At 42.3% G+C, this 27,075-nt stretch overlaps 1 protein-coding gene across 1 annotated transcript in view; it reads left to right on the top strand.

Moving 5' to 3' along the window:
• Nucleotides 1–21,137, top strand: part of LOC311102771 (apoptosis-resistant E3 ubiquitin protein ligase 1-like) — a 28,538-nt gene extending 7,401 nt beyond the window's left edge. The window contains exons 5-22 of the mRNA XM_084144173.1: nucleotides 6,962–7,033; nucleotides 7,396–7,622; nucleotides 8,118–8,355; nucleotides 9,020–9,189; nucleotides 9,309–9,489; nucleotides 9,721–9,974; nucleotides 10,093–10,170; nucleotides 10,287–10,428; nucleotides 15,650–15,771; nucleotides 15,892–15,967; nucleotides 16,073–16,182; nucleotides 16,294–16,473; nucleotides 16,780–16,905; nucleotides 17,109–17,238; nucleotides 17,321–17,379; nucleotides 17,468–17,557; nucleotides 17,690–17,865; nucleotides 18,094–21,137. Coding sequence (XP_084000299.1) covers nucleotides 6,962–7,033; nucleotides 7,396–7,622; nucleotides 8,118–8,355; nucleotides 9,020–9,189; nucleotides 9,309–9,489; nucleotides 9,721–9,974; nucleotides 10,093–10,170; nucleotides 10,287–10,428; nucleotides 15,650–15,771; nucleotides 15,892–15,967; nucleotides 16,073–16,182; nucleotides 16,294–16,473; nucleotides 16,780–16,905; nucleotides 17,109–17,238; nucleotides 17,321–17,379; nucleotides 17,468–17,557; nucleotides 17,690–17,865; nucleotides 18,094–18,196 — 2,534 coding nt within the window. The 3' untranslated portion in view covers nucleotides 18,197–21,137. The remainder of the gene's footprint in view (nucleotides 1–6,961; nucleotides 7,034–7,395; nucleotides 7,623–8,117; nucleotides 8,356–9,019; nucleotides 9,190–9,308; nucleotides 9,490–9,720; nucleotides 9,975–10,092; nucleotides 10,171–10,286; nucleotides 10,429–15,649; nucleotides 15,772–15,891; nucleotides 15,968–16,072; nucleotides 16,183–16,293; nucleotides 16,474–16,779; nucleotides 16,906–17,108; nucleotides 17,239–17,320; nucleotides 17,380–17,467; nucleotides 17,558–17,689; nucleotides 17,866–18,093) is intronic.
• The last annotated feature ends 5,938 nt before the right edge of the window (nucleotides 21,138–27,075 follow it).

Here is a 27,075-nt window from a genome sequence, read left to right as displayed (position 1 = left end):
CCCATTGAGAACTTGTGGTCGATCCTCAAGAGGCGGGTGGACAAACAAAAACCCACAAATTCTGACAAACTCCAAGCATTGATTATGCAAGAATGGGCTGCTATCAGTCAGGGTGTGGCCCAGAAGTTAATTGACAGCATGCCAGGGCGGATTGCAGAGGTCTTAAAAAAGAAGTGTCAACACTGCAAATATTGACTCTTTGCATAAACTTAATATAATTGTCAATAAAAGCCTTTGACACTTATGGAATGCTTGTAATTATACTTCAGTATACCATAGTAACATCTGGCAAAAATATCTCCATAACACTGAAGCAGTGAACTTTGTGAAGACCAATACTTGTCATTCTCAAAACTTTTGACCACGACTGTACACACAATACCCTATAATGACAAAACAAAAACAGTTTTTTTGAAATGTTTGCAAATGTATTACAAATAAAAATCTGTAATATCACATTTACATAAGTATTCAGACTCTTTACTCAGTACTTTGTTGAAGCACCTTTGGCAGCGATTACAGCCTCGAGTCTTCTTGGTTATGACGCTACAAGCTTGGCACACCTGTATTTGGGGATTTTCTCCCATTCTTCTCTGCAGATCCTCTCAAGCTCTGTCAGGTTGGATGAGGAGCGTTGCTGCACAGCTATTTTCAGGTCTCTCCAGAGATGCTCAATCGGGTTCAAGTCCGGGCTTTGGCTGGGCCACTCAAGGACATTCAGAGACTTGTCCCGAAGCCACTCCTGCGTTGTCTTGGCTGTGTGCTTAGGGTCGTTGTCCTGTTGGAAGGTGAATCTTCGCCCCAGTCTGAGGTCCTGAGTGCTCTGGAGCAGGTTTTCATCAAGGATCTCTCTGTACTTTGCTCCGTTCCTCTTTCCCTCGATCCTAACTAGTTTCCCAGTCCCTGCCGCTGAAAAACATACCCACAGCATGATGCTGCCGCCACCATGCTTCACCGTAGGGATGGTGCCAGGTTTCCTCCAGACGTGACGTTTGGCATTCAGGCCAAAGAGTTCAATCTTGGTTTCATCAGACAAGAGAATGTTGTTTCTCATGGTCAGAGTCCTTTAGGTGCCTTTTGGCAAACTTTAAGCCGGTTGTTATGTGCCTTTTACTGAGGAGTGCCTTCCGTCTGGCCAATCTACCATAAAGGCCTGATAGGTGGAGTGCTGCAGAGATGGTTGTCCTTAAGGAAGGTTCTCCCATCTCCACAGAGGAACTCTGGAGCTCTGTCAGAATGACCATCGGGTTCTTGGTCACCTCCCTGACCAAGGCCCTTCTCTCCCGATTGCTCAGTTTGGCCGGGCAGCCAGCTCTAGGACGAGTCTTGGTGGTTCCAAACTTGAATGATGGAGGTCACTGTGTTCTTGGGGACCTTCAATGCTGCAGATATTTTTTGGTACCCTTCCCCAGATCTGTGCCTCGACACAATCCTGTCTCGGAGCCATACGGACAATTCCTTCAACCTCATGGCTTGGTTTTTGCTCTGACATGCACTGTCAACTGTGGGACCTTATATAGACAGGTGTGTGCCGTTCCAAATCATGTTCAATCAATTGAATTTACCACAGGTGGACTCCAATCAAGTTGTTTCTAAAATCTCAGGATATAAGATTTGCATGGGAAAAAACGAAATTATGGAAATAGTAAAAATGATAACTCATGATCGACAGCAATCCTTTAAGTGGACCACAACAAATATAAAATACTTAAGATACTTAATAAGTGACAACAAATTAGTGACAACAAATGTATAAAGGCAACTTTATCCCATTACTCAACAATATACACAAAAATGTATGCACACATGACTGTAAGTCGCTTTGGATAAAAGCGTCTGCTAAATGGCATATTATTATTATTATTATAATATGAAAGCAGATCTAATTCAATGGAACAATCTTCCCATACATTTTACAGGTAGAATAAACCTCTTCAGAATGGCATGGCTCCCAACATTTTTATATTTATTCTTGGTATAACCAATTACTTCACCGAATAGATTCTTTAAACAAGTATACTCAGTCATAACAGACTGGGCAAATAAAACTCATCAAATAAAAAGGAAAGTTTTACATCTTCATAAGTCAGAGGGTGGTTTTAACCTTCCAGACCTGGAATTGTATCAACTTCGCACTCAGGGATTTTACTTGTGACATATAGTTAAATGGATTAAAGAGGAACAATGGGTACATATTGAAGATGCGTATGCTACATTCTACAGCACAACGGGTCATGTCTTAAGTGTAAAACTAACAATGACTCAATAATCCATGCATTCTGGGAATGCTATAAAGTCAAAAAGTTATGTGTGGAGTTAGAAAGTTGGCTGTCAGAAGTATTACAATGTCAATTTACTTTTAATCCGTCTGTCTGCATATTTCAAGACATGGCATATGAGGGTGCAGTGAGATACCCAATGGGTTGGACGATACTTTTCTCGTCAATCATCTTGAGAAAACGTATACTTAAACTGGAAATCAATCAATCCTTCATCGTTAACACAATGGAAAGGTCAAATGCTTTATTATCTAAATGTTGACATTGCAAAAATCAGAAATTTTCTGTCCAAAAATGATGCAGAAAAATTAATCCATGCATTTGTTACTTCTAGGTTAGACTACTGCAATGCTCTATTTTCCGGCTACCCGGATAAAGCACTAAATAAACTTCAGTTAGTGCTAAATACGGCTGCTAGAATCCTGACTAGAACCAAGAAATTTGATCATATTACTCCAGTGCTAGCTTCCCTACACTGGCTTCCTGTTAAGGCAAGGGCTGATTTCAAGGTTTTACTGTTAACCTATAAAGCGTTACATGGGCTTGCTCCTACCTATCTTTCCGAGTTGGTCCTGCCGTACATACCAATACGTACGCTACGGTCACAAGACGCAGGCCTCCTAATTGTCCCTAGAATTTCTAAGCAAACAGCGGGAGGCAGGGCTTTCTCCTATAGATCTCCATTTTTATGGAACAGTCTGCCTACCCATGTGAGAGACGCAGACTCGGTCTCAACCTTTAAGTCTTTACTGAAGACTTATCTCTTCAGTAGGTCATATGATTGAGTGTAGTCTGGCCCAGGAGTGTGAAGGTGAACGGAAAGGCTGGAGCAACGAACAGCCCTTGCTGTCTCTGCCAGGCCGGTTCCCCTCTCCACTGGGGTTCTCTGCCTCTAACCCTGTTGCAGGGGCTGAGTCACTGGCTTGCTGGTGCTCTTTCATGCCGTCCCTGGGAGGGGTGCGTCACTTGAGTGGGTTGAGTTACTGATGTGATCTTCCTGTCTGGGTTGGCGCCCCCCCCCTTGGTTTGTGCTGTGGTGGAGACCTCTGTGGGCTATACTCGGCCTTGTCTCAGGATTGTAAGTTGGTGGTTGGGGATATCCCTCTAGTGGTGCGGGGGCTGTGCTTTGGCGGAGTGGGTGGGGTTATATCCTTCCTGTTTGGCCCTGTCCGGGGGTTTCTTCGGATGGGGCCACAGTGTCTCCGGACCGCTCCTGTCTCAGCCTCCAGTATTTATGCTGCAGTAGTTTATGTGTCGGGGGGCTGGGGTTAGTTGGTTATACCTGGAGTACTTCTCCTGTCTTATCCAGTGTCCTGTGTGAATTTAAGTATGCTCTCTCTAATTCTCTCGTTCTCTCTTTCTCTCTGAGAACCTGAGCCCTAGGACCATACGTCAGGACTACCGGGCATGATGACACCTTGCTGTCCCCAGTCCGCCTGGCCTTGCTGCTATTCCAGTTTCAACTGTTCTGCCTGCGGCTACGAAACCCCTACCTGTCCCAGACCTGCTGTTTTCAACTCTTAATGATCGGCTATGAAAAGCCAACTGAGAGACCTGAGCCCTAGGACCATACGTCGGGACTACCGGCCGTGGTGACTCCTTGCTGTCCCCAGTCCGCCTGGCCTTGCTGCTATTCCAGTTTCAACTGTTCTGCCTGCGGTTATGGAACCCCTACCTGTCCCAGACCTGCTGTTTTAAACTCTTAATGATCGGCTATGAAAAGCCAACTGAGATTTATTCCTGATTATTATTTGACCATGCTTGTCACTTATGAACATTTTTGAACATCTTGGCATGGTTCTGTTATAATCTCCACCCGGCACAGCCAGAAGAGGACTGGCCACCCCTCATAGCCTGGTTCCTCTCTAGGTTTCTTCCTAGGTTTTCGCCTTTCTAGGGAGTTTTTCCTAGCCACCGTGCTTCTACACCTGCATTACTAGCTGTTTGGGGTTTTAGGCTGGGTTTCTGTACAGCACTTCGAGATATTAGCTGATGTAAGAAGGGCTATATAAAATAAAATTGATTGATTGATTGAAAGTGCGTAGGCGACGGAGAGATACAAAATGGTGCAGTTTGAAGCCATGTGGCGGAGAGTAATATGGGTGCTGAAGACGGGGGGTGAGCAGGTGGGTCTGGGCAGGGATGATGTTGTGGATGTTTGTGTGCGCCTGCATGTTGTTGTTTATACGTGGATGTTTTGGATTGTAAAAAAGTGCAACCACATAATGTGAAAGAAGGTAGCCTAGGCCTATGTTGTTACATTACAATTCTCCAATGTACCATTTCCTTACCCTATCCTGATATGATGTTTTTATGGTATAATGATGTCATGCCATAGTGTTGTGAGGACAGGGAAAGAGTTAAGAGATGAGTGGTTTGGGGCCATGAAGTCTACATTCCATTATGTCAATAATTTACAAACTGTAGTACACACATCGATTCTCATTGGCCTATACACTCTCAATGAACAAATAGCTATGCATCCTGTGATAGGTATCTTCTCTGACGCCAAGAATATCCTAACTCCTATTCCTGGAAAATCTTGATTTGCCTTTGTTGTATGGTGCATCGGTGAATAAACACAGTGTCCACATTAGGGCTGTTCCCGAAGAAAAAAACTCTTGGTCGACCGAGAGTCGTCTGTTCTTTCAACCAATCGATTGGTTGACATTTTTTAATGTGGGCCTCCTGAGTGGCGCAGCGGTCTAAAGCTCTGCATCGCAGTGTTAGAGGCGTCACTACAGACCCGGGTTCGATCTCAGGCTGTGTCGCAGCCGGCCGTGACCGGGAGACCCATGAGGCGGCACACAATTGGCCCAGCGTCGTCCGGGTTAGGGGAGGGTTTGGCCTGCCGGGATGTCCTTGTCCCATTGTGCTCTAGCGACTCCTTGTGGCGGGCCGGGTGCATGCATGCTGACTTCGGTCGCCAGTTGGACAGTGTTTCCTCCGACACATTGGTGCGGCTGGCTTCCGGGTTAAGCGAGCAGTGTGTCAAGAAGCAGTGCGGCTTGGCAGGGTCGGGTTTCGTCGACGCGTGGCTCTTGATCTTCCTCTCCCAAGTCCATACGGGAGTTGCAGCGATGGGACAAGACTGTAACTACCAATTAGGATATCACGAAATTGGGGAGAAAAAGGGGTAAAAAAAACACCCTCCTCTTCCCTCTGCCCGCTGCTGCTGGCCTTTGCAGATTCTGCCATTACTCTCCTGAAGTTGCCGGTAATAGGCTACACCAGCGGTCAGCAACCTTTTCCATTTGGAGTTCCAAGTTATCGCACCATTTCTACTGATCTGCGTGCCAGTTATGATTTTCATATGCACATTTTCATGGAACTGTTTAATTTAATTCATGTTATGTGGTTAATCAAAATTCTATTAAAATGAAACAAATCTAAAAGTAACTTCTATTGCCATTGCCAATATGTAAAAATGGCCTACATAAAGCCAACAAATTAAAAACATTGCAGCCTGCAGGTAGAAAATATCCTGATGAATTAATATCCTATAAATCACTATGGTTACGCATGGCCTGTCTGCAAGGAACTTTAAACATTGTATCAACTATTAACTTGGTCGGGCCAGAAGCTCATGCTAGCAAACTTGCAACATTGTATCAAATATTCTGGGCCCTCAGAGTTTCCCACACCGGTGAGCTCCGGACAGACAGATACAGCGTAAGGCTATTTGCAGATCAAATCAGAGCATGACATTTTTTTCCCCTTTCATGCTGAGTGGTTATCAAAAGGGAGAGAGCTGGAAATATTTTTCAAATAGGCTACGTTGAGGAACTATTGTCATTCTCAATGGATGTAAAAACAAGACTTCATTTACTTGCGGTTTGAGGCGAAGAAAAAATTACTTTGAGAAGCTCCACAGTGATGGTGAGTTAAGACAATCAGAAATAGTATCAGATCCCCAAATGGGCAAATCTTTTGGCCTACGTTTGCGCGCAGGCCAGGTAGCCTAGGCCTACTTCTATGCATAGTCAAGTGCATGTCCTTACTCAAGATTGACAGAAGCGCTCCAAACAAAAGACAATGAATAAATTGACAACTCGTAAATATAATTAACTTTTTTCTCACAAGTGTAGCCTAGGTTGTGCGTTCTGCAAACAACGTGTCCACTCCTACAATGATGGTAAGACTGTAATAATACTATATTGAATGTATTAACAGAAATGACCATAACCAAACAAACATTTTATTTAGTACTACTGGTGATATTGATGTGCCACTCTAACGCGGCCTCCGCAGTGGATTAGTCCACTCAGACAGGTGTGTATCAGACAGGTGTCTCTTTTTTTATATATTTGCCACTGCTCGACTAAAGAAATCTTGGTCGACCAACAGCCTATCGACCAGACGACTAAACGGAGTCAGCCCTAGTCCACATACTGCAGTACTTGGCTAGTGCAGGACAACATGGACCTAATAGGCTTCCTGATTAATGTCCTGGATGCAGAGTCCAACCTGGGTGTGTTCTACGTTTAAAGGTTTATTATCTACAGATGAATCAGAAAGCAAAAGTGAAATACAGGTCAATCCTCCAAGTTGATCTGTAAGTGCGGCTCTCAGAATGAATCGTGTACACTAGAGCACGTCAGCTTTAAATGAAATGTCTGTTGAAAGCTCCTGTGCTGTGAAAGTCAAGTGAAGTATGCTGTCTGTCTTTGTTTCTCTTTCAGCGGGAGCTCTTATATTTGGCTGTACTGTGGCACTTTGCTTTCTGATAAGGGACCTCATGTTTTACGTGATTGGTGAGTGAGTTCTACTGACCGTAGCTGTTTGAAGTAGGGGATGGACGCCTGTCATCCAGGCCTGGGGCCTAAACTAACTTGTAATTAAGAATTATCAGGAAGAACATAGAACTTGTTGAAATACTAGTACATATTTGAACTTGTGATACTGTTTGTGTCCCAAGATTCAGGCTTTACCCATACAATTACTGCTTCTCTGCAGCTCATTAAATCAAATAGACCTGGAGGGCATTCTTTGAAGTAATATTTCCAGTATTGCATTGCAAATGGTCTCTCTACTAATAAGATCAGTATGAGCCATCCTCAGTGTGCTGTGCATTTAATCACATTTAGGTCTCTGACACAATGTCTCCCCCTGGCAGGTGGAATTACTGTTTCCATCATAGCGTTTGTCTTTACCATCAAGTTCCTATGTGAGCTCGCTGCACGGGTGGTTAGCTTCCTGCAGAATGATGACCCTGGGAGGAGGGGCGACCGCAGCATCTACGACTATGTACGGGGGAACTACCTGGACCCGCGCTCCTGCAAGGTGTCATGGGATTGGAAGGACCCACAGGAAGTAGGCCAAACTATGAGCTTCCGTGTTCAGGTAAGATCCTTACCTACCTAACGGCTTGAAATCTGAAGTCTACTTCAGTCATTTCTGGATTTTAAGAGTTTAGTTTCTGTATTAAAACACAACCACCTACCTCAAATATTAAAAAGAGTGTGGAGGAAGGATACATTTGGATGTCATTTTTTTTGTTTCTGCAGATTAAAATCAGTGATTCTGTTATTTGGCTTGTTTGTTGGGTTTACATTTACATTTTACATTTTAGTCATTTAGCAGACGCTCTTATCCAGAGCGACTTACAGTTAGTGAGTGCATACATTTTCATACTGGCCCCCCGTGGGAAACTAACCCACAACCCTGGCGTTGCAAGCGCCATGCTCTACCAACTGAGCTACAGGGGACTACAGGTTTCTATTGGGATCATAAAGCACACAATGAATAGACTGTTGGCACGATGGTGTTCTGGCAGAAGTTGTGGTGCTAGACTTCCTGTCATGGTTTCTCATGGTTTGCTCTGACTCTCTACCCCAGCTCTTCTATAAGAACGGCCAGCCCTTCCCTGCCCACCGGCCTGTGGGGTTAAGGGTCAACATCACCCACATAGAGCTGGCCCTAGACATTCCTGTCACCCAGGAGGTGCTGCAGGAGCCTGAGTCCAACGTGGTCAAAGTGACCTTCACTGTCCGAAAGGCTGGACGCTATGAGGTGGCTGTCAAACTGGGAGGACTCAACGTGGCCTACAGCCCCTACTACAAGATATTCCAGCCAGGTAAGGTCATGACCTTTTGGACTGTGTAACTAACCCATCTCAGGACAGGACTGTGCTATATTTGTAAGATTAATACGAAGCATGAATGACATGATGACGTTTAAGTAATTGATATTGATAATCATGTGCTTTTGCTCATGATAAAGAACATAACTTTGACGTTGCCTAGTAAGAATGAATGAATGGCCACCCAGACCAGAAATGTTGATACCCCTGATTATAATGCCAATATTACTTCCAATGTTCTTTCCATTGCTTGTCCTCATAGCACGATAATAAGGCTGTTAATAATATTCTTCATCACAATCAGTTTTGTAGTTTGACTTTGTTTACAAAATATAGCATGAGGTGATGCTGAACTTGACATCAACCTTATTTAAGACAAAATCAATATTTTTCTGAACATTGTATTTTCGTCTGGTTGTTTATTACAATGTTTGGATTGCTTTGACTTTTCATCATGCTCTACAGCTTTGATCAATTAGGCTTGAAATGGTCCCTTAACATGGAAGCAACTTGAACCTTTTGTGTAAATGAAAGAGACTTGTTTTTCTCTGCTGTCTCATGGCCATTGCATGTATTGTACTGGCAAACACTACATACTTTAATTTGAAACGTTCCTTCAATACTCATCTGTTCCCCTTATTTTCTGTGTTCATTTCAGGGACAGTGGTCCCATCCAAAACGAAGATAGCCTACCACTTCTCCACCCTGGTCTTAGTATATGGCCAGCAGCACACCCTGCAGATTGAGCCCCGGGACGAGTATGGCAACCCCACCAGTAACTCCACCTCACTCATAGACAAGGTCAACTACAGTGTCCACGTCCACTCGGTAAGACACTTGGGACCCAATATAGCAATCCTCATATAACAGCATAAAGTCATTTGTTTCCGGATTTTAGACTGTGAAAGTGGAAAATGGGAATCCATTTAGTGTCTTCCTCCTCTCAGTTGGGCACAGTGGATGACGACAGCCTGGAGGAGTACTACAGTAAGTCAGTGACATCCAACAAGCAGCTGTGCCAGGTACTGCTGAAGATCACCCTTAGGAAGAAGGGCTGTTTCCGGGCACGCATCTCCTATAACGACCTGCCCATCAGCAACGGGGAATTTGACATCATCGTTCTCAGTGGTGAGTAAGGGTCCTATTTTATGGTACGATTACACAGGCCGAGGTGAAGGGAGACAGAGGTAGGATAGAGTTGATCAATTAGTATTTCACCAAGTTGCTACATGTATTGTCAGCCTATCATACTCAAAATGAGATACTGTACAGTATATATCAAGACTTTCGTTCTTGGTGTAGTCAAATCTCTTACATCGCTCCTGTGTTTCAACTGCTGCTCTTCCACCTCCCCCACAGAGAATGAGAAGAACTGTGTGGAGAAGAACGTGTCCACTCCAGGGATCAGCATCTACTTTGAGGCGTACCTCTATGGCACAGGGAACTACAGTAACAACAGTAACTCCTCGTGGCAGCTCCCAGCCTCTGCTCTGATGGCCCCTCAGAGACGGCCCTCCATGGGGGACGAGGAGGATGAGCATGACTCCCCTGTAGAGGGCCAGCCAGAGAAGGTCAAGAAACCAAAAAAGGTCTACTGCTACATATCCCCAAAGGTGGGTGAAGAGGGGTTAGAAAGGGAAGGCTATTTTAATAGAAATAGCACATGCTCTACAGTCGGGTGTGTTGCAGACTTTTGTCATTGACTGGACAATTTACTTTTCTGCCACACAGCAACTGTCCGTGAAGGAGTTTTACCTGAAAATTATTCCATGGCGCCTTTTTACCTTTCGAGTGTGTCCAGGGACAAAGGTAGGACAAGTAGCCCTGCTGTGAAACACTGTATGATGTCCACATAATACTTTCTGACCTTTTATCAGTAGATTTAAAGAGCTGGTGTGTTCACCCTCCTCTTCTGTCCCTCCCAGTTCACATACTACGGCCCTGACCCTGTTCACAAGTACCTGACTCTAGTGGTGGATGATGGGATCCAGCCGCCAGTGGAGCTGAGCTGTAAAGACAGAAACATCATGGCTGCCACCTTCATCCGTTTCCTGCACAAGAATATCGGTTGGTTTCCTTTAGGGCTATCCCCGACCAAAGAAAATCTTGGTCGACCGAGAGTCATCTGTTCATTCGACCAATTGATTGGTCAACATTTTAAAACGTGTATATTCCACATGCTATGTATTTTAATCAAATCAACTATATTCACTGAGCTTGTCTCATGCTTTAAGCGCACTGTTTGATTAAATAATTAAGACACACAATTGACTAGAGGGAGTCCAACCGTAATTGATTTGATTGTGCCGGGCCAGGCTCAGACTTCCTGCGCTGTGTTAAAAAAATAATGGCAGCGAGTGACTGTGTGACTAGCACCCGTTGTCTTGCTCTCCTCCCTGCTGAAGCGACCACCACAGAACATCAACAGTGTTTATCGCGCTGTCCGTGTTGCTGAAGCTGCAACATAATTAGAGCCATTTACATTCCCTAGTCCCTCAACCATTGCTCTCTTTACGTGACACATGTATGCATCATCGCATGCACGTGACCAATAGGGCCTGACTTATAGTACAGTTCATTCGGAAAGTATTCAGACCCATTGACTTTTTCCACATTTTGTTAAGTTACAGCCTTATTCTCCCGCATCAATCTACACACAATACCCCATAATGACAAAGCAAAAACAGGTTTTTAGATTTTTTTTTTACATTTATATATAAAAAAAAACTGAAATATAACATTTACATAAGTATTCAGACCCTTTACTCAGTACTTTGTTGAAGCACCTTTGGCAGCGATTAGAGCCTCAAGTCTTCTTGGGTATGACGCTACAAGCTTGAAGCTTGGCACACCTGTATTTGGGGAGTTTCTCCCATTCTTCTCTGCAGATCCTCTCAAGCTCTGTCAGGTTGGATGGGGAGCGTCGCTGCACAGCTTTTTTCAGGTCTCTCCAGAGATGTTCGATCGGGTTCAAGTCCGGGCTCTGGCTGGGCCACTCAAGGACATTCAGACTTGTCCCGAAGCCACTCCTGCGTTGTCTTGGCTGTGTGCTTAGGGTCCTTGTCCTGTTGGAACGTGAACCTTCGCCCCAGTCTGAGGTCCTGAGCGCTCTGGAGCAGGTTTTCATCAAGGATCTCTCTGTACTTTTCTCTGTTCATCTTTCCCTCTATCCTGACTAGTCTCCCAGTCCCTGCTGCTGAAAAACATCCCCACAGCATGATGCGTCCACCACCATGCTTCACCGTAGGGATGGTGCCAGGTTTCCTCCAGACGTGACGCTTGGCATTCAGGCCAAAGAGTTCAATCTTGGTTTCATCAGAACAGAGAATCTTGTTTCTCATGGTCTGAGAGTCTTTTAGGTGCCTTTTGACAAACTCCAAGCGGGCTGTCATGTGCCTTTTACTGAGGAGTGGCTTCTGTCTGGCCACTCTACCATAAAGGCCTGATTGGTGGATTGCTGCAGAAATGGTTGTCCTTCTGAAAGGTCCTCCCATCTCCACAGAGGAACTCTGGAGCTCTGTCAGAGTGACCATTGGGTTCTAGATCACCTCCCTGAACAAGGCCCTTCTCCCCCGATTGCTCAGTTTGGCCTGGCGGCCAGCTCTAGGAAGAATCTTGGTGGTTCCAAACTTCTTCCATTTAAGAATGATGGAGGCCACTGTGTTCTTGGGGACCTTCAATGCTGCAGATATTTTTTGGTACCCTTCCCCAGATCTGTGCCTCGACACAATCCTGTCTCGGAGCTATACGGACAATTCCTTCAACCTCATGGCTTGGTGTTTGCTCTGACATGCACTGTCAACTGTGGTACCTTTATATAGACAGGTGTGTGCCTTTCCAAATCATGTCCAATCAATTGAATTTACCACAGGTGGACTCCAATCAAGTTGTAGAAACATCTCAAGGATGACCAATGGAAACAGGATGCACCTGAGCTCAATTTTGAGTCTCATAGCAAAGGGTCTGAATTCTTAGGTAAAGAAGGTATTTTTTGTATTTTTATATACACTACTAGTCAAAAGTTTGGACACACCTGCTCATTCAAGTGTTTTTCTTTATTTGTACTATTTTTTTTACATTGTAGAATAATAGTGAAGACATCAAAACTATGAAATAACACATATGGAATCATGTAGTAACCCAAAAAGTGTTAAAAAAATTCAGAGGAGACTGTGTGAATCAGGCCTTCATGGTCGAATTGTTGCAAAGAAACCACTACTAAAGGACACCAAAAAGAAGAAGAGACTTGCTTGGGCCAAGAAACACGAGCAATGGACATTAGACCGGTGGAAATTTGTCCTTTGGTCTGGAGTCCAAATTGGAGATTTTTGGTTCCAACCGCCGTGGCTTTGTGAGACGGGCGTGGGTGAACGGATGATCTCTACATGTGTATTTCCCACCGTAAAGCATGGAGGAGGAAGTATTATGGTGTGGGGGTGTTTTGCTGGTGACACTGTCTGTGATTTATTTAGAATTCAAGGCACACAATCCCACAACCTCAACCCAATTGAGATGGTTTGGGATGAGTCAGACTGCAGAGTGAAGGAAAAGCAGCCAACAAGTGCTCAGCATATGTGCTAACTCCTTCAAGACTGTTGGAAAAGCATTCCCAGTGAAGCTGGTAGAGAGAATGCCAAGAGTGTGCAAAGCTGTCATCAAGGCAAAGGGTGGCTACTTTGAAGAATCTCAAATCTCAAATATATTTTGATTTGTGTAACACTTTTTTGATTACTACATGATTCCAAATGTGTTATTTCATAGTTTTCATGTGTTCACTATTATTCTACAATGTAGAAAATGGTAGAAATAAAGAAAAACCGTGGAATGAGTAGTTGTGTCCAAACTTTTGACTGGTACTGTATATAAATTAGCAAAAATGTCTAAACCTGTTTTCGCTTTGTCATTATGGGTTATTGTATGTAGATTGATGAGGATTTATTTTTATTTAATCCATTTTAGAATAAGGCTGTAATGTAACAAATTGTGAAAAAAGTCAAGGGGTGTTAATACTTTCCGAATGCACTGTATATCATAATCACATCAATAAATTGGTGATAACAAACTCAGAACACCGTAACACATTTGACAGCAAACTGGATGCAGAGGACGTGACAAATAAACTCGAAACAGGGGAATGTTTACTGGTTGCTCAGGAGGTAAAGGGGAAGTCAGATGTGAGGAATTCATTTGACTAGTTGTGGAAAATACTGGAGAGCAAGAAAAAGAAGGTAAGGAGCAAGTGCTGCATGCATATTATGTGTGTCAAACAGGTGCTGTCAGATTACAATATAATTTTTCGGACCGTTTGGAACAATGTAAACAACATTAAATAAATTATAAGCGTACCAGAAAGTCTGTAACTTTAAAGCCTTTATTAAGACTAAAAACAGTCTCATTCATTTGTGAATTACGAAATGGAACGGTTTATTTATTGTTTACGCTAATTATTCAAGGTTCATTTTATTTTAAAACTAAAATGCTTGATTGCATTTCAAATCATGAATGACTCATATGCTGTGTGATGACATGAACAAATTAATGATTGATTGATACAGTAGTCTATATACAGTGGGGGGAAAAATTATTTGGTCAGCCACCAATTGTGCAAGTTCTCCCACTTAAAAAGATGAGAGAGGCCTGTAATTTTCATCATAGGTACACGTCAACTATGACAGACAAAATGAGAAAAGAAAATCACATTGTAGGATTTTTTATGAATTTATTTGCAAATGATGGTGGAAAATAAGTATTTGGTCAATAACAAAAGTTTCTCAATACTTTGTTATATACCCTTTGTTGGCAATGACACAGGTCAAACGTTTTCTGTAAGTCTTCACAAGGTTTTCACACACTGTTGCTGGTATTTTGGCCCATTCCTCCATGCAGATCTCCTCTAGAGCAGTGATGTTTTGGGGCTGTCGCTGGGCAACACAGACTTTCAACTCCCTCCAAAGATTTTCTATGGGGTTGAGATCTGGAGACTGGCTAGGCCACTCCAGGACCTTGAAATGCTTCTTACGAAGCCACTCCTTCGTTGCCCGGGCGGTGTGTTTGGGATCATTGTCATGCTGAAAGACCCAGCCACGTTTCATCTTCAATGCCCTTGCTGATGGAAGGAGGTTTTCACTCAAAATCTCACGATACATGGCCCCATTCATTCTTTCCTTTACACGGATCAGTCGTCCTGGTCCCTTTGCAGAAAAACAGCCCCAAAGCATGATGTTTCCACCCCCATGCTTCACAGTAGGTATGGTGTTCTTTGGATGCAACTCAGCATTCTTTGTCCTCCAAACACGACGAGTTGAGTTTTTACCAAAAAGTTCTATTTTGGTTTCATCTGACCATATGACATTCTCCCAATCCTCTTCTGGATCATCCAAATGCACTCTAGCAAACTTCAGACGGGCCTGGACATGTACTGGCTTAAGCAGGGGGACACGTCTGGTACTGCAGGATTTGAGTCCCTGGCGGCGTATTGTGTTTGTGATGGTAGGCTTTGTTACTTTGGTCCCAGCTCTCTGCAGGTCATTCACTAGGTCCCCCGTGTGGTTCTGGGATTTTTGCTCACCGTTCTTGTGATCATTTTGACCCCACGGGGTGAGATCTTGCGTGGAGCCCCAGATCGAGGGAGATTATCAGTGGTCTTGTATGTCTTTAGTTAGTTAGGCTATTGATTATAGACCTAATTAAGATGGAGTTTCCTCTCTCCTCACTTTCCTTAGACAACTAAGGCAAGGGATGTTTTCTCGTCTCCTAACTCCCCTGCTGCCTCCGCCGCATTGTTCTCAACAACAATATGCTGGTTAACTTTGCTATTATGCACATAGCAACATGGTCTAGGAAAAGGCGCCAATTCAACAGCGCACTGATGTGTTTCAGAACCGCGACCGCTATCCAACGCGAGAGAAAGCTAATTTATTATAAAATAATATACTTTTTATTAGTGTTGCGCCATTGTTCTTATGTAATACAACCATATACAATTTCAGTAGCACATGTCTTAGAGTGATGGACTATGCCATCCCTACGGCCTCCATAATGGATTAGTCCACTGACAGGCTTGAATCAGACAGGTGTCTTCCACACCATGAACATTTTTATTTATTTTTTGCTACTGCTCGACTAAAGAAATCTTGGTCGACCAACAGCCTATCGACCAAACAATTGACCAGTCGACTAAATGGGGTCAGCCCTAGTTTCCTTCCTCTTCCAATTCAGTATCCATGGGGAGTACATGGTTAAGATCTGTAGAAGCGTTGCGATTTTATGGTTTTTATGCCATTAACAGGCGGCTCGGAGACGTTCCAGGACAAGGTGAGCTTCTTCCAGAGGGAGCTCAGACACATCCACTCCAAGAGACCTCGCACCAAGACCTGCCTGAAGATCACACGCCACTGCATCCTGGACTCGGTGAGTGAACCCACCGTGCAACTACTCTCTGAGCCGCAGTGAGATTAAGAACTGCTACAGCAGACTCATATGATGACAATGAGTGTGAAAATTACAATGTTTTAAAATCTCTCTCCCCAGTCTCTGAAATCCACCCGGAACTTCTCCGTGTCGGACTGGAGTAAGAACTTTGAGGTGGTGTTCCAGGATGAGGAAGGTAAGATCAACACTCAACATACTGCAGATGACAGGACAGTCAGCTAGTGTTGTTTTTGGGGAGGGCTGTTGAATGACTAAGTATGTGTGTTGTGTTGGTCCCTAGCGCTGGACTGGGGAGGGCCACGAAGGGAGTGGTTTGAGCTCATCTGTAAGACCCTGTTTGACACCACCAATCAGCTGTTCACTCGCTTCAGTGACGACAACCAGGGCCTAGTAAGACCTCCCCTTTTCACCAGCACAACTAACACAATACGGCTAATACTGACTTAGTGCTGGGGGTTTTCCAATATGATAGTGAGGTAATGTTTCTGTCTGTCTTCCCAGGTTCACCCCAACGCAGAGCGGCCGGCACACCTGCGTCTGAAGATGTATGAGTTTGCGGGCCGCGTGGTGGGGAAGTGCCTGTATGAGTCAGCCCTGGGCGGGGCCTACAAACAGATGGTCCGCGCTCGCTTTACCCGCTCCTTCCTAGCCCAGATCATCGGACTCAGGATGAACTACAAGGTACGCCCTCCACCCCAGTCCTACATCCGCCCAGAGGAACTGGAGTTAGACCTCACTCCCAATGTTTACCTTTATGCTTCGGCTAGTTGGTATCATACAGTAAGTGTTGCATTGTTCACAAGGCTATGAAAGGAGATCTGTTGATTTCATAGCGTACGAGTTGTATGTTGTGGTGTTTCTAGAACATATTAAGATCTGAACCTGCCGCTCTATGTGGATAAGTCATCCTTAATGTTTCGCCAAGATAGAATGACGTGTTTATTTCAATACCATTTTCCTGTGTTTTTATTTCATTTTCCACGGCAGTACTTTGAGACGGATGATCAGGAGTTCTACAAAATGAAAGTCTGTGTCATCCTAAACAATGATGTCAGTGAAATGGACCTGGTGTTTGCCGAGGAGAAGTACAGCAAGTCAGGACAGCTGGAGAAGGTGATGAGGCAATCATTCTATTTGACATGACTTCCCTTATCCACCATGTCATCTCAGAGAAAAAAGAAAGCACTAACTAAACAGAAGAAATCCATATGATTTCCTTGGCAGACTGCTTAGGACTCCTAAATAAAGTAGAGGTAGTGTAAGGTTTGTTATGTGTTGTCAGTCATGTCCTGAGCTCTGTTACTGTGTCACTGCAGGTGGTGGAGCTGATATCTGGAGGAGCTCAGATTGCTGTCAACAATGAGAACAAGATGCATTATCTGAACCTGCTGGCCCAGTACAGGCTCGCCAGTCAGGTGCGAGACGAGGTGGAGCACTTTCTCAAAGGTAAGGATACAAACAAAGATATAGTATGGAGTCATTTCACATTCACATCTGTGTCTAATCTGGAATCTCGTGTGAATTGCAGGTTTGAATGAACTTGTTCCAGAGAACCTTTTGGCCATATTTGATGAGAATGAGCTGGAGGTATGCTGCATAAAATCACATTCCCTGTCATACGTTCCAAATCTCACTCTTATGGCCCTGTAATGTCTAAATGTCTGTTTTTCCCCAGCTGCTGTTGTGTGGTACGGGGGACATCGATGTCCAGGACTTCAAGGCCCATGCTGTGGTCGTAGGAGGGTCTTGGCACTTCAGAGAGAAGGTGGGTGACATCACCAGTTCTGATCCATAGTACATGGTGAAAGATACTGCTTTGCCACAGCATTGATGGAGATGTGATAAATGTTAGTGTTGAGCACCATGCTGACTGTGTTCTGGTGTCGTGTTGTCCTAGGTGATGAAGTGGTTCTGGGCCGTGGTGTCCAGCTTCACGCAGGAGGAGTTGGCTCGCCTGCTGCAGTTCACCACCGGCTCCTCCCAGCTGCCCCCCGGGGGCTTCAACACCCTCTGCCCCTCCTTCCAGATCATCGCTGCTCCCACACACAGCACCCTGCCCACCGCACACACCTGGTGAGTGGACGGGCATGCACGCACCCTCACAAACACACACACACTCAGACAGACATTTACAGTATATGCACATTCACTCTCACATTCATACTTGGCTCATATACATGTACTATATAGTTGGTTTCAGTTCTTTACATGAATAATGACCAGACACACTACACATCTTGTAGAACACACACATACACAACTGTCAATTGACTGACTATCTGTGGATTCTACTCTCTCTAGCTTTAACCAGCTGTGCCTCCCTACCTATGACTCCTATGAGGAGCTGCACAAGATGCTGAAGCTGGCCATCAGTGAGGGCAGTGAGGGCTTCGGCATGCTCTGATTGGCCCTATTCCTGGAGCTCCTCTCCCTGGAGCTCACCCCCAGACTCTGGTCACACTGTACTGACGACACCAGCGCCAACCAGGCCTCTGGTATGCCCCTGTTATCCTCTCCATCCGCTTCAACCCTCCTTGACTCAAATAGACTATCCATGATCCTCTTTAAGTGGTAGAGGGCATTACAGGAAGTCCACAGGATGTCCCAGAAGGCTCTGGGAAGTCCTAATGCGTCTGCTGGCACTATGTATATGCTGTACAACGCTTGCTTTTCTAATGAAGAAAGATGAACTGGTGTTAAAAGGCTTGGTAGTTTTATTCTAGATGCTAGTTACTTAGTTATATGTTTGAGACAGAATGTAGCACTAGTTTAAGAGCCTTGTGAGCTTGATGTTATATTGCTTTTTGGAATTTTGTTTTGGAATAAAAAATAAGGAACATTTAAATGCAAAAGCAGCCTACACAAAGTGTGGAGAAGCTGTGCACCCATAGCACTTTGGCCTTAACTGATCAGGGAAGGATATACAGTGTATGTATGTATGTATGTATGTATGTATAATATATAGACTCTTTTATTTCAATATGTGTACATATATATGACTCTTTTATTTCAATATGTGTACATAAATGTAAATAGGTTTTCATGTTATGGCAACAGTTCAGATCTTTTTTTGATTTATTTTCAAAGAGAAGGGACAAGAGGTACTTGATATTTATATATTTGAGGTCACACTTTTTTGTTGGTGGGAGTTTCATATATTACAGTTGAAGTCAAGCTGATTCATTCGTTTTTTGTTATTAAAGGGATACTTCAGGATTTTGGCAATGAGGACATTTATCTACCTCCCCAGAGTCAGATGAACTCGTGGATACAATTTTTATGTCTCTGTGTACAGTATGAAGGAAGTTAGAGGTAGTTTTGCGAGCCAATGCTAACTAGCGTAAGCGCAATGACTGGAAGTCTATAGGTATGGCTCGCGAAACTACCTCTAACTTCCTTCAAGTAGATAAAGGGTTAGAGCCTCATTGCCAAAATCCTGAAGAATCCCTTTAACGTTTCACATCGGCAATTGACTTCACTGTACAAAGACATGGGTTTTCAAAGGAACAAACCAAGTACATCCCCATGTCACTGTGTCTGTTTTATGGACTGATTTGTGTTGTTTTCCCCCATACTGTTGATTACTTTTTGTTGACGATGTTATTCGTCTTGAACCCTAACTGTTTTTCTTTTAAAACCTGCCTTATTCAAGCCCTTTGCCTCTGACTTTATCTGGAGAAGTGTATAGTTAAACAAAGCCTAGACTAGTAAAACTATAACAACAGAGATATTACAATAACATTACTTTCGGTAGACTTTGCCGGGGAGATTTGAGATGTGAATATCAATTGAATGTTAACATTTGAAGAGACTGGAACTCAAGGTTACCTTGATATCTGTCATGTCTTGTGCTCTTGACTTGGTTTTCATTCACCGCCTTGTATGGGTTTACCTCTGGATCTCCAATTTCATCTATGCATCCCCTTCGCTGTATGTGTGTTTGTGTGTCTGTGTCCTTCCGAGTGCTTGTGTGATTTTAGCTGCCTCCCTTCTGACTAACCAGGGGCGTAACTTTCACTGGGAACGGGGGCCCCACATTCTGAAATTGCATTTTTGTCCCCCCCAGTTTTATCATTGGAATGATACAGGATACACAAGGTGAATATTTATTACCTGTGTTTTCATTGTATTATTGACTTATGTCTACATATTTATTTCCAGAGTTTTCCAATGCTCATGTCCGTATAATACTGTTGTTAAGTCAAACTCTGAGCCTACAGGATGGTGTCAAATATTGGTTTATGTTCTGAACTGCATGTATTCATCTTCTATGGTCGTTTCATCTCTGCAGCGAACATTTGTACATTTGGCAATATGCAGTGTATTACAGTGTGCAGCTAACCACATGTACAGGCTATTTAGGAAAGCCAACATCTAGAACATAGCACAGTAGCCTAAAGCAGACACACAGACACATTTTTAAGCAATACTATTGTATTCTTTGAAGTGTTAAAATATCATATTCACCTGAATCATTAGCCTCACAACGCCCCACAAATGCAAACCCACGGGAGGTTAAGTTGTTGTTCTTCAACCCTCCTCACATTTGTCAATGTGAATCAACCACTAAGAGATTTACCACTTAAACGTCACCTCACTCTTGTTGAACAGGATACACACTTCTCACAGTCTAACAGAATAATTTTACATTATTGGGAACCTCTTTAGGGGGCTGTTTTTTTCTTATTGGTGCTTGGGTTTACTGCACGTACTGTACCTAGTAAATACTAAATACCTCCCAGTCACTCAGAGCCGATGCAACTTTTCTTTTGCGATGCAGTGAGCTTTCTTCCTCCACTTGGATTTGCCTCGGGCAAATCTTAATGAAATATTTGAATATTATTTTGAAATGTTAAAGACTAGGTAGTCAACTAAAATGGTAGCTATCCTTATGGAGGCACAAGTCAAACTGTTGTCAGAAGTAGAAATGCATTGTACTATAGGAATCAAGATCCAAAATATTCTTATACAAACCATGTGCATTTACAAAAGTGTAAATAGTTGAGTACAGTTTAGATAAGGACATGATATGAAGATGTGTAAATAATTGTGATTTTAAAGTTATTGTTTATATAGTGTTTCACGTTCATAAGCAGGTCCTGCTTTCAGTGTTCAAGGTTCCAGTTCGACTGATTTGGAAAGCTCAGTGGTTATTGGGGTTTGGTATTGGATTTCTATCTATGTAAATATTGTGAAATAGTTGTTTATGGCTTGGAGCTGAGATTTCTTTGTGTAAAATAAAATGGCCAAACTGTTGGCCATCACTGATGAATGTCAGAGTTCCTGCTCTGCAGTCCTTTTTTGTTTAATGCGATTAAAAAGTGATTATTACATTGTGTGTCAATTTGTCTTCGTTTAAGGAGGCTGAGATTTGCTGGTCACTGTTTCAGGCATCTCGAGCTAGTCACCAGCAATCTCATACTGTGGGTATCCTCTCATGGGCGCAGACCTCCTGGAAGACCACATGAAACCTGCGTGGACAACATCTGCAGAGACACTGGTCTCAGAACAGAGGACCTTCCAGCTATCATGAATAACAGAGAGCTATGGCATGCCATCATCCGGCACATTTAAGTAAGCAAGCATTTACTCCATTATGGTACAGCTACATATCACTCAAGTATGCTCCAATTCAAATAATGTTCACCTTCATTGCAAATACCATTGATAAAAAATTAGGGGGGAAATTATGCTGAAACAGAACATTTGATGTTCTGGTGTTTTGAACAATGTTCAGTGATCAAAGCATTGTTTATTTTTGTTTTTTATTTATTAATAAATAAATAAATTATAATTTTTTTATTTGTTATTTTTGTAAAAAAAAAAAAAATGGGGGGGGGGGGGTTAATGGATCAGCTTAATATTGCAGATAAATTGTATCTTCTATCAATGTAATTGTCTGCATCACTTCCAATCCCCCATGTTTTTTTAATATATTTTTTTTATATATATACTCCCCTTTATTACTTTTCAACCCCACCATCCTTTCCCTACTTGGAGTAAATTAGTGAACAACAATGCCCAGGCCTCTACTTCCGGTCTATAATTACTATCTACACCTTATGGACAGAGTTAATTTTACAATAATTATATTATATATATATATATATATATATTTTATTTTTATTTTTATTTTTTATTTTTTTTTTTTGCTCCTGAACTTCTTCTACTCTCAACCTCTCCGATCATTTTCATGATGTCCATCCGGTTTGCTTCTATATGCCATATCTTTCTAACTGTGCTCTTTCCCAAAAGCTCCCAACATACAACCTATATACTTATTATGGACACAGTATGCTTACATTATTAGATATCTTTGTTATTATTTGTTGTTATTTGTTATTAGTCCCATCCTTCAACTCTATTCAATACCTCCCATCTATCTCTTAACACCATCCATATAGGATTTCTATTTGCCATATATATTTCAACCGTACTGTGATGTTTTATAAAAGTTCTGAACCTTTCTATTCTCATTGCTTCTACAGATTGTGAATTAAAAATAAACATTTTTGCTAAAAGTATTATTATATTATTGATTGATTGACTATGACTTTTCAGATCACCCAGTAGTGCTATCTGCAAGGTTAGTTCCAGGTAAATATTGCAATCCTTTAGCCATTCCTGGACCTGTGTCCAAAAACAAGCTACAAATGGACAGAACCAAAACAAATGATCTAATGATTCTGTCTCTTCACAGCAAAATCTGCAGAGCTGGGAAGATTGTATCCCCCATATAAATAACATTCTATTGGTAGCAAGAATTTTATATAATAATTTAAATTGAAAGATTCTGATTTTTGAATCCGGTGTCGTTTTGCGTGTCAGTTCATAAACACTATGCCATGGGATCGGTACGTCAAAGATCTCTTCCCAACTATTTTGCAATCTATATGGGACGGCTGTCAATCCTTTGGTCCTTAAGTGAAACTGATATACTTTTTTATTTATCACAGTTTTCCTTAACCAATTATGTTCTTTAATGCAGGGCCGACAGAGAAGTTCCTTACTTTCTCCCCCTTCCACTTTCCTCTTCCACTTTTGCGGTAAGGCTGCAATTATTTGGTTGTAATTTTGGGTAGAGCAGACATTTCCATATGTTTTTGTTAGCTGCATGTGCGACATAACTCCACCAGTCCTACCGATGATATCATTTACGAAGATTATACCTTTTTTAAACATTCTGTCAAAAAATAAAGGTTTTTTGTCAATTAGTATATTTGAATTTAACCACAATATTTGTTGCATTATTTGTTCTGTTGTTTCTGGAGGATTAAATTGAAATTGCAACCAACTTTCTATAGCTTGTTTTAGAAATAGTGACATTTGGGAGATTATTTCCTTTTCAAATAACTGAAAGTGAGAGGTTGTAATCTGAATAAAGGGAAAAAGGCCTTTCTTGAACATTGGGTGAGACAATCTTACTAATTTGCTTGAGAACCAGTTCGGATTTAAGTATAACTTTTGTATGACTGAAGCTTTTAGTGATAGGTCTAATGCTTTAATATTTAATAATTTCTGTCCTCCGAATTCATATTCATTATATAAATATGCTCTTTTAATTTTGTCTGGCTTGCCGTTCCAAATAAAATAGAATATTTTTTTTCCATATAATTTAAAAAACTGTTCGCTAGGCGTCGGCAAGACCATAAGCAAATAGGTAAACTGGGATAATACTAAAGAGTTAATCAGGGTGATTTTTCCACAAATTGACAGGTATTTTCCTTTCCATGGTAGTAAGATCTTATCTATTTTTGCTAACTTTCTATTAAAATGTATTGAAGTGAGATCATTTATTTCCTTTGGGATATGTATTACGAGTATATCCACATCACCATCAGACCATTTTATTGGTAAACTACATGGTAATGTAAAATTTTTATTTTTTAGTGATCAATACGTAATATAGTACATTTGTCATAATTTGGTTGTAATCCAGAGAGGTTAGAAAATGTATCTAGATCCTCTATGAGGCTGTGGAGGGATTCTAGTTGTGGATTTAAAAGAAAACATGAATCATCAGCGTACAATGACACCTTTGTTTTTAAGCCCTGTATTTCTAATCCTCTGATATTATTATCAAAGCATTGTTACCGTTCGAAATTAAGTGCGGGACCTGGATGTGTCTGACCAGTCCAACATGGCCACCTGACTAGTGACTCCAGACTTAGAGGAGAACCCTGGGCCTGACCCTCTCTCTGATGGGGAGTGTGACCAATGCTGTCAGTATGATCATGTAGAGCCAGACTAAATCCAGACCCCAGCTCTCTGATTGCCGAGTGTGGGGGAACTACATTGAGTGTACAATACATTAGGAACACCTTCCTAATGTTGAGTTGCACCCCCTTTTGCCCTCAGAACAGCCTCAATTCGTCAGTTTTGCGTGAAAAACCCAGCAAGCAGCGTTACAGTTCTTGACACACTCAAACAGGTGCGCCTGGCACCTACTACCATACCCCGTTCAAAGGCACTTAAATATTTTGTCTTGCCCATTCACCCTCTGAATGGCATACATACACAGTCCATATCTCACCTGGATTTACCTGGTCAGTCTATGTCAGGGATGGGCAACTTTTGTAGGCCCGCGGACCAATTTCACTCCCAAAAAAATATAGATATATTTGTATTTATTTTAGGAACTCAGTTGGAACTTCCTGTTGAGAATTAGAATAATAGAATACACATGGTGCAATTTTGAGCAGTCACTCAATTAGCCCATGTCAGCTGTTTTTTTTAGATTGGTAAATGAGACTAGCGGCCAGCTATCTAAACTTGTAGTAAGCATGGTCAAATTACTGACCGGGCTAAGGATGTGGGTATGCAGACCCATGAGCCACTGCGGCCCCTCATTAGTTCAGTTTTTTGTGGCCCCCATCAAAGTTGCCCATCCCTGGTCTATGTCATGGAAAAAAGCAACATTTGTACACTCAGTGTATATGACAGTGATAATTGCAGCAGCCTGGCTAGTGGCTATAGCATGTGCCCTTTCACTGCAACACAGACGCACTAGCCTTTCTCTCCACAGCACAAAACTAAAGATGATTCCCATAGACAGACAAGGTCTTGCTCCTTCCAGGATTATCTCTATTTTAATTGACGTCCCAGTGGTCTGTCCATGGACACAATCAAAGGGATGGGGAGGAGAAGAGCGTCCGTCTGTCCGGCAGCCTCAACATAGCCTGGCATCAATTATCCCATCTGCTGTGGTATAGTGACAAGCCTGTCTACAGGTGCTAAAATGGGAAGGCCTCATGTTGCATTAGCATTTCATTGAGATCACATGAAGAGCGTAACCAGATGGTGCATGACTACCACATGCTGGGAATATCTGGAGGCCTGCTCTTCACCTGGACTGGAGTCTTCAGTAGGCTACCAGACTGCTTTCACTTTCATCCTACTATGATTTTATGGTAGTCTATCATTTGTGGGACTTGCATGTTTTGTTTAATAGTGCATTTCAAAATTACCCTCATGATTATGCAACCACCATTGCCCTGCTGTGATAGGCTACAATTTCAGCAGAATGTAATGTTCTTTCAGACACAAGTGGGCAGTATTTCTACATGTGAAGCAAAGCAGCAACAGTATGGCAACACTCCCTCCAGTCAGCAGACTTCACAGGTTACCGCTAAGACAGTGAACGTTATTTATAATAAGGGTTACATGGAGCAAATCGGACCGCTCCGAAATGAAAATGGATGGCCCTCTCTTTAGCAAAATATATTTACCTAAACCCTCCCTAAACGCTTAAACAAAACAAGTGACCCTCCCCTATACCCAAAATAAGTATTAAAACAAAATCTATAGCAGAGAACATTTCTACCGTTTACCCTCACTTCTTGGACAGACCAGAGCCTTAGATATGCAGTTTTAAGAACTGTTCGGAATCCTGTACTCATTACATTGCAACGTAAGACTTTTGATAGCCACAGGGCTGTGGGCCAGAATGTTGTGGGTTCGCAGACCACCGTGGACAGGAGTAGGGGTGGAAAGATCTCCTTTATAGTAAAATCATTACATGAATCTATCATCGTATTTGCAGGTCTGAGAAAAAAATAGCCTTTTATAAACATTTCATGCAATTCTACGTCATTTTACATATTAGCAGAATCTTTTTTAATACCACACAACTTACACAAATTACAGGCTAAGAATGGACAGAGATATGCCTATGTGTTCATCTTATTCCCACGGGGGGCCAGTATGAAAATGTATGCACTCACTAACTGTAAATCGCTCGGATAAGAGCGTCTGCTAAATGACTAAAATATAAATGTAAATGTTATCATATTTCTCCAATGCCAAATCAGTGTGTCTTGCAACAAAACTGTCCCTGCAAATAATTAAATCTGAGACATCATTAGGAATCTGAGCATAGTACTTTCAAAAGTTAAGGGGGTTTAAACATCTTCTATAGTGACGGAATTAGATTACTTCCCAAGCAAAGTTTATTTTTTGTCTCCTAGGCTATAGGTTGTAGCTCAGCCGCTGAATGTCAAAGAAACGAAGCTATGATATTCCCATATGCATCGGAGTCATGTTTTTCCCGGGTATTTTACAGCTTGTTTGTAGCATAAAGCATCGCGGACCAAAGCGCTGTTATAGCTCACTTTATATAATCGGATCCGTTTTTTTCTTCTTCAAAATCTTAAGCTAACAAGGGGTAGGCCTGTTTTTTTTGTTGCCATTTGCTTTCATATAAGTTAGGCCTATGGCATACCCTCTCATACCCCCTCAATTCGAGTCTTGGTTTTAACTTAACAGCACTTCACTGACACAGAGGTAGTCTATTTAAAGAGTACATGGTTGATGGAGGAATTGACCGACAAATCTATGGATATAGGAGCCTAAAGCATAATTTCGTCGGTCAAACCGGTAGGCCTACTTAAATAGGAAGAAATAGGCTCCAACACAAAGCCCTCTTGTTGTTAGTAAAGTCTAATTAAAATGAAGACGGTTGAAATTAATTATATGTACTCAAATTTGCCTACTTTCAGCACCATGAGCTGTCCACTTCCGGTTGATTGTGCCACGGCTGCTGCTTCAAGTTTCAGCACCACAATGTAAGTTACTAGAATCTGTCTTATTGTGAGGTCAATAACTCAGATAAATACATCATGGGCAAGCAATATATTGTTTTTAATTAAATCAATTATAGTAGTAGCAAAGTATTACAATTGACCTCTGGACCACCAGAACATAGGCAATAGTCTAGTCCACCCGGAAGAAGGCTTTGAATCTCTTCCTGAACTGCCACTGTAGGCCTACACAGCACAGCCATTG

This window comes from Coregonus lavaretus (assembly GCF_964263955.1).
Source record: "Coregonus lavaretus genome assembly, chromosome: 27".
Taxonomy (NCBI): domain Eukaryota; kingdom Metazoa; phylum Chordata; class Actinopteri; order Salmoniformes; family Salmonidae; genus Coregonus; species Coregonus lavaretus.
This window is presented reverse-complemented; position numbering and strand designations above follow the sequence as displayed.